General features: G+C 53.1%; 1 protein-coding gene across 1 annotated transcript; it reads right to left on the reverse strand.

Moving 5' to 3' along the window:
- Nucleotides 1-535: 535 nt before the first annotated feature.
- Nucleotides 536-7757, reverse strand: Plekho1 (pleckstrin homology domain containing O1). The gene is made up of 6 exons (XM_051198943.1): nucleotides 7596-7757; nucleotides 7345-7491; nucleotides 4077-4217; nucleotides 2709-2813; nucleotides 2258-2359; nucleotides 536-1313 (listed from the first exon to the last, which is right to left on the reverse strand). The coding sequence occupies exons 1-6, from the start codon at nucleotides 7620-7622 to the stop codon at nucleotides 645-647; spliced, it is 1191 nt and encodes a 396-aa protein (XP_051054900.1). The 5' UTR covers nucleotides 7623-7757; the 3' UTR covers nucleotides 536-644.
- Nucleotides 7758-7978: the final 221 nt, after the last annotated feature.

Genomic DNA, 7978 nt, shown 5'->3' on the forward strand with positions numbered 1-7978 from the left:
AAAGGCAGCACCTCAGATAAGAAAACCGAGGCAGCTCAATGTTGTTTCTGTAATGCTAGAGATGCTAGGTGGTACAGGACTGGCCTTGAATGCGCCTAGCAAGTACTAAACCACCTAGCTACAGCCTCAGAGACCCCCACGGTGAGAAGTCAGTGTTAATTCCACATACCCTCCTCAGACCTGGGGTACATTTCACTTCTCTGATGGCATGGACAGGTGGCACTGGCCCCTGGTCCCTAGAACTCAAGTTGCACAGCTGAAATTTCACCCTCAGAATGAGAACCTGGAGTGGGACATCTGAGGGAGCCACTTCCCAGGCCATTCTAACCATTCTAAGCCAGAGGGGTGTGCATCCTCATCTGTTCCCGACCAGGCCTGGGGACAGGCGGCATGTGTGCAGTCAACGCTGTCTTTATTACTCTTTGTATGGTGAGAGCTCCTCAGGCCTCATCATTTTCTCCAATCTGACCAGCGAGCTGTCTAGGGGAGTCGGTAGGAAACGGCCATAGCGGGTCAGGCATCAGCAAGAGCAATGAGTTTGATATTTTTTTTTTTTGGATTGAGGTAAAAAAAAAAAAAAAAGCATTATCCTGCAACATTTGGAGATAGTCTGTGCCCCCTAAACTCCAGACCTGCCCCCTCCTTCACATTAGGCTCTTCCGGTATTGACTGTGCTGGGAGGTCTGTCTGAGGTGGGAGTCGGGGGTCTGCAGGTCCATCTGTCTGTACAGGTCTCGCAGCTCCCTGACTTCCTGCAGCACCCTCTTTGCCTGGCTCCAGTTGGAGGAAGCCTCTCCCAGCAGCCTCTCTGTCTCCAGCAGCAGCTGCTCTGACTCGGAACTGGGTGGAGACTGGGGTGGCTCCTTGGCCTTTCGCTTGCTGTCTCCCAGTCCCTGAGCCTCTGCCAGCAGCTCCTGAGTCTTCTCCAGTTTCCTTGCTACCAGGTCCTGGATCCTGGACAGCTGCCCCGGCTGGGAGGGAAGGGGGGCTGGGACAGTGTCCCTCTGAGACAGGATCTCCTCCAGGGAGGCACAGCGGCCCTTCTCTGTACAGGTCAACTTCTTTGGGGCTTGGGGGGTGTAGATGGCTCCCTTGTCTGGTTTTTCCCAAGGCCGAGAAAGGCTGCTTGCTCGGTGTGAAGAGGGCTGGATCCGGTCAGAGTCCGCTCTCCGCCGACTGCCAGCCAATTGGGCCACAGACTTGTCTAGATCCACCCGAAAGTTCTCAGCACAAGAGGCTGGCTCCTCAGGGGAAGGGTCTTCTTCTTGTATCAGGTCTAATGTCAGCATCCCATCTGAGGTAGAGGTCGAAGCCTGGGAAAGAGAATGTGGAAGAAAGGAGGAACTACCATTACCAAGTGTGGTCGCTTTCCTCAACTCCCATCCCTGAATGGGACCCTCCCCTCCTGACTGCGGCCCTCTACTTGGCTATTTTGGATTCCTGTGACGATGACTTGAAGTTCTTCCTTTTGTTTCTCTGTGTTCCCTGCTCTGCTACAAGCCTCCCGAGCATGTCTACTGTGGACTCTAATATCACATGGGATGGCCACAGTTCACAGCAAGGTACGCACAGAAGAGGAGAATGCTCTACCCATGCCCTCTTGGCCACACACCTTAGCCTGCTCTGATATTGGCATTCTTGCCTGGTAACAGACTTGGTTCTCTTGGTTTTAACTACTGTACTGTAGCAGTGGTAAAGGGAAGTCAGCACAGGCTACACCGCTGTTGCGCATGCGCATGGGCTGTTCTGGCCATTTCTCCCAGAAGCGCCTCACTACAAGACTCTGCCCCACTTCACAGCCAGGCACCCTAGAGACCACAAGTCTGCTAAACCCAAGGCCTGTGTCCTTCCTCCCGCTAGCTCAGCCTCTCCCTAGACCTGCAGCATGGCTGAATGATAGACTTCATGCAGTAGAAGGTTTGTGGTGGGGCATGTAGCATTTACCGTCAGTCATAAGGGCCACCGGCAACCATACAGCAAACGGCATGTATCACTCTGCACACACACTTCTATTTTTCTCTTTCCTAGGGACATTTCTCATTTCCTCAGAAGTTACTGAGAACACGGATGGATGTCTGACTCAGGGTAGGTGCTGAGTAAGTAATTCTGATTGGGGGACACAGGATGGACAGGCTGTCTGTGCCTTTGACAGTCCTATGAGGAAGACTCCCACAAATGTCCCTGCTTGTTCACAGCTGAGGTAGATGGACACAGAGCTGGCCCCGGGCAGGGTTTACTTTCTTGTAGTTTTCCATACCACAGCCATGAGGTGTCCCCGAGTAGGAGGGCGGCGGGAGTGCTGGATTTTTGCTCTGTCTCGAGTAGGGTGGGCAAGGAAGCTGTCCTCCTCAACGGTGACCTGAAGAGGTACACTGTGAGTCACAGGTATCTTTAGGACTCTGTCCCAGCTGGGCAACCCCTAACTTGCCAGGGGAATAAGCCCACCCCACCAACTATTTCTGAGCAGGGCCACAGGCAGAAGGATTTATGGACACAGATGCTGGCTCAAGCATCAGGAAGCTGGGGAGGATGGGTGAGCAGAGAAAAGACTTCAGAGGGAAGATGGGGACAACGGTGGGGGCAGGGCTTTAAAGATGCAGAGAAAGTAGAGTTGGGGAGAGCTAGAGGGTCCCCACCACACCCTTCCTCTAGTGTGAGTCACAGCCTGCTGTCTGCCCTGCCATCCCCTCCCCACAAGAGGCCCCTACCTCATCCAAGATGCGGTTCTTAGCCCTGGTGATGGCGGAGCTCAGGGCGTTGATCCACGACTCCTTTTCTTCAGGACTCACTGCCAGGAAGATCAGGTTGGGGGCCTGTGAGGGGAATGTTTCTTGTTTTAGCTAGTGTTTTACAAATAAATACAGAGATATGATACTCTCATCCCTCACACCCAGCTCCGGGAAAAGCCAGCTCTGCCTCTGGGGTCCAGAATGACTGAAGGGAGCCCTGAGTCTGTGCCTGCAGAACACACAGGTTGCTTTAGACATGATCAGGGAAGAGCAAAGAGTGCCACTGGATTTGAACTTGAGACTGCAGACAATCACGGAGGTGACAAAGCTCAGGTATTAGAGATCTTTAAATGTCCGAAGACACAGAGTGCGACAATCATGGCTTCCTTGGGTTCCCTGGAATATCAACCACCCACCAGGGCACCAGGACCAATCATTTTTCTTCCAAGAGAATGTATGTGTATATACAGTAGGTGTGTGTGTGTGAGTGTGTGTGTGTGAGTGTGTGTGTGTGAGTGTGTGTGTGTGAGTGTGTGTGTGAGAGTGTGAGTGAGTGTGTGTGAGTGTGTGTGTGAGTGTGTGTGAGTGTGTGTGTGAGTGTGTGTGAGTGTGCGTGTGTGCGTGTGCGTGAGTGTGAGTGTGTGTGTGAGTGTGTGGTGTGTGTGAGTGTGTGTGTGTGAGTGTGTGTGAGTGTGTGTGAGTGTGTGTGCGTGTGTGTGAGTGTGTGTGAGTGTGTGTGAGTGTGTGTGTGAGTGTGTGTGAGTGTGTGGTGTGTGTGAGTGTGTGGTGTGTGTGAGTGTGTGTGTGTGAGTGTGTGGTGTGTGTGAGTGTGTGGTGTGTGTGAGTGTGTGGTGTGTGTGAGTGTGTGTGTGTATGTGTGTGAGTGTGTGAGTGTGAGTGTGTGTGAGTGTGTGGTGTGTGTGAGTGTGTGGTGTGTGTGAGTGTGTGGTGTGTGTGTGTGTGAGTGTGTGTGCGCGTGTGTGTGAGTGTGTGAGTGTGTGAGTGTGTGTGTGTGGTGTGTGTGAGTGTGTGTGTGAGTGTGTGGTGTGTGTGAGTGTGTGTGGTGTGTGTGTGAGTGTGTGTGTGAGTGTGTGTGTGTGTGTGTGAGTGTGTGTGTGTGTGAGTGTGTATAAAGGGGGAAAGGGAGGGGGCAGGGAGAGAGCTGTCTTTATGGCTGGCCTGTCTGGAGGGAAGGGAATGGACAGAATATCCTCCAGTTAGATAATAAAATCCAGAGGGAGATAAATTCTGGGGGCTGTTGTGGGCCTTGAAGCCAAACTGTCGCGATGGATCGGGAGCCAGCATGGACATTTCCCTGCACCCTGCGGGCCAGGCCGGCAGACCTACCGTGGTGCCTGGCTGCTTGCATCGGGCCAGGGTGAACTTGCTGTGGTTTTTCTTGCTTCTGCTCTTGGATTTCCGGAGCTCTTCACACTTCTCATAGTCACTCAGGTCAAACACCTCTTGGATATTTTTCTCATCTTTTACCTGGGGGAGGTTTGGGGTGTGACAAGGATAAAATTACTCTGCTTCCACTTCTAAAGCAAGGGAAGGATGACAGAAGGAAGCTGTCCCACCCAAGGTATATATCTGGGGATGGGACTAAAACCGGAGTCCTTGTGTGTGACTCTGTTTAACCCCCTTGCCCTACAAGCTACCATTCTAGTGTCTTCCTCTACCTATGACCCTCACTCTGGTTCTGAAGGACACAGCTTTACAAGTCCTTAAAGGGACATGGTGAACAGACTGATTCCATCATCCCAAGTAAGGAAGATGCAAGTGGCCATTAACAGTCCCGGAGAATGGAAGGGACAAAGGGCTGCTTCTAGCCTCAGGGAATATTATGGTTCACAGCAGTGTTCCTTCCCACCTGCTTCCTCTCCTACAGGAAGACTTTATGGGAGACTTCCTGATCAGCAGGCTGGCCACCCTCTTCTACTGGATTGGAAATATGCCAGGAATGAGTTGGTCACGTTTCCAGGGAAAAAGTCAAAAGTGACCAAACGTGCCTCTAAGTAGCCCAATGTTTCCCTTGGCAGACCTCTGCCAGCCTATAGGGGATCTGCCCATCCTTTTCATTTGCTGATAACACATGCTGTGGGGAGCGGAGGGCATATTCATCTATCTCCATTTGTCTGACAAGGCTTGGCTCTCTAGGGTTCTTCCCATTCTAGGGCTCCTAGGCTTTTGTCTGGGAAGTGACCAGAGGCCTTAAACATTATGGTGGACATGGGACAAGGTGCCACAAGGAACATTCAAGAACAATTCACAGGAACCCAGGCTGGGATGTGGGGCCCTCCTCTCTGGCTCCTTCCCCAGAGAGACTATCAGCAGAGACCAGAAGGCTTGGCGAGGAAAGGGCTGGGTGTGTACGGCAGGGGAAAAGACTCACTTGTTCTGTTTTCCTGAGGGAAGGGAGGGAGGGTGCTCTCCCTGCTTGGACATGGCTGATAAGGCACTCTGGGAGCAGGAGGCGTTGACAGAGGTTAGGAAGGGCATGGGTAGGAGACGGGGTGAGACAGGCAGAGAATAAGTAAATGCCAGTGCTCAGAAAAGATGGACACCCGGCAGCGTGTTCTCTGCTGCACTCCGTCTTTTCTCACACCACAGTCCCAAAGTCTCATTTATGACTACATCTTCCAAATTAACCCTTCTGTCTTAGGGTCCACACACATACAAAGCATCACTTTCAACCTAACTTCCTCTCCCAGGAAGTCACCCCCGGCTGAAGATTGACCAGAAGACACCTCAGCCCTCTTAAAAGGGAGAGTAGGGAATGATCCACCATGGGAGGGCTTCTCTAGTGGAGGAAGTTGTGGGAGAGCTTGCTTTTCCAAGAAAGATGGACAGAAACTATTGAACGGGTAGGGATGTTTTCTTTCTTGCATCAGTATGTGAATTGCAAATACACTATGCTTTCGGTTTTAACATCTTCTGTGTATTGTTTTGCTGCAGCTTTTGTTTACAGGCAGAATAAACTGTCTTTTGGCAGCTTTACCACCGGATTGGTTCTGAAGAAGGGTCAGAATAAGGTGCACTTCCCTCTTTTCCAATGCCCTCCCCAGCAGGGGGCATCTGGCCCCAGGACTAGTCAGATGCCCCTGACTCAGAGGGCAGCAGCCACTCCAGGCTGAGGTCATCCTATCATCTCTCTACTCTTGAGTTCTTCCTCAACATTACAGGGTTATTAACCAATTAACCATGCACTTTTGTCCCCAGGTTCTGCCTTTTAGACAAATACAAGCAAAAAAAAAAAAAAAAAAAAAAAAAGAAAAGAAAAAAGCACCTTGTTTAGTTTCTTTAGCCTTTCACTGTCCTCTGGTTTTCCTCTGACATGTAGGAAGCCCTTCCTGATTGCTCACTGCTTTACTGCTTTTCCTGGCATTATGAAGTTCAGGGAAGACAGGAGATACATACACAGTGACACTTGCTGTGGCTTTTTTTTTTTTTTTTTAAATAAACAAAAGTGGAAAGCAAGAAAACTGTGGCGAGAGCTCTCTGTAGGATCTGGGACTAGGTGGCAGTGACCCTTCAAAGTATAGTCTCCTTCAAGCCTTCGCTCAGCTAGCTCCTAAGACTCTCCAGCAGTTATGTTTAGGCCCCTTCAAGAGGGACCTCGCCGCGGGCTCAGCGCTATTTAGTTCTCTCCACTTGTCTCAGTAGACAGTTTTCAGATGAGTACTTGGGCTGCAAGTGTGTCTGCTTCAGTACCATAAAAGGATTTATTTACCCGAACAGAACGGCAGAATGCAAGTGTCTAATGCTGAAAGCAGAAGGGGTTAGAACTGGGGGAGGACTTCCCAGTCCGTTCTGGGTGAGGGAACACAGTCAAGGGAGGGAGGGCCAGTCTAAGGGGGGGACACACTCTACCACGCTCTGTAAAAAGTCACAGGGAAGCAAGTTCGGCTTCTCAGCATTCCTGTTATTGATCCAAGAGTTACAAAAGGGGAAGGGGGTCTGGATTCTATGCTATGACCTGGCTCTATATTCTGACCCGGTGTGGGGGGTGGTTTCATGTTCAACTACAGTCAAAGCTGCACGCACACAGACGTTCACAGTCCTAACTCCATTCCCCCACTCCAGACATGATTTTTTTCTTCTATTTTTCTCTTTAAGTGGAGTGGAAGGTGAGGAAGAGATCTGTTTCAGGACGCTGGCTCCTACAAAAATCTGGCGTTCACAGCTACTCTACCTCAGGTCCCAGAGACTGATTGCAGTTTGTGCTTTCTGTGATTTAGGGTGACTTGCTACTCAGAAGACCTACATATGTCTCTCCCCCACTCCCTCAAGCTACAGACAAGGACAGAAAGGATGGTGGGCTGGGGTGGGAAAGACAGGAAGGGACTAGCGACAAGGTGACCAGCGTGTTTCAACAGAAAACTAAAACAAAACCAAACCCGTATTTCAGGGGGCTGCGGACGTTCAGAACTTCTGAGAAAGGTGTCTGCAAAGGCACATTTCATAAGTAAACTCCTAATTCCCACTCAGGTAAAGTGACTTTTCTCTGCCACACAGGACTTTTGCGACCCCTGAACTTGCAGAGAGAGAGGCGGGGCAAGCCGGAGCGCCAGCGGCCGCGGGGACCGGGTCGGGACGCTTGGGCAAGGGCGCCTACCTCCTTCTCGGAGACGTAGAGCTGGTCGCCTTTCAGCACCACATAGCGGTTTTTCCAAATCTCCCTGAAAATCCCTTTCCCGCAGAATTTCCGCACCCAGCCGACCTTCTCGGGCGCCGCAGAGTGATGGTTTGCATCCGGAGGCCCCTGCCCGGGGGAGACAGGAGCGGCGGCTCAGCCGGGTCCCCGCGCCCTCCCCGCCCCCGCCCGCGCCCGGCCGCGGCCCCATTGTCCGCGCGCCGCGCACTCACCCGCTTGCCGGAGCCGCTCTTCTTCATGGCGGGATCGGGCGGCCGCGCCCGCTGCTCGCTCGCCGGCTCGCGCTAGCCGCAGGCCGGGCCCTCGCTGCCCCCGCCACCCATGCCCGCCCCCGCCGCACGGGCCCCGGCCGCCGCCGCTGACGTCGCGGGCTCCGAATGAAGGGCGGACCGTGGCGCCGCCGCCGCCGCCGCCGTGCGCTCCCCGCCCCCCGCCTTTGTTTCCGACCCGGCACCCGGCGGAGGCGCGAGCGGATAACCGGGAGGCGCGGCGATGGGGGCGGGCCCGAGGCGGGGCGAGCCGGATGGAGCGGAGGCGCCGGGGGAGACCGGCCGCCTCGGACCCACGGACTCGGGCTAGCGCGGCTCCCGGAGGC

Source organism: Phodopus roborovskii, unplaced genomic scaffold (assembly GCF_943737965.1).
Source record: "Phodopus roborovskii unplaced genomic scaffold, PHOROB, whole genome shotgun sequence".
In the NCBI taxonomy this organism is placed as follows: Eukaryota; Metazoa; Chordata; class Mammalia; order Rodentia; family Cricetidae; genus Phodopus; species Phodopus roborovskii.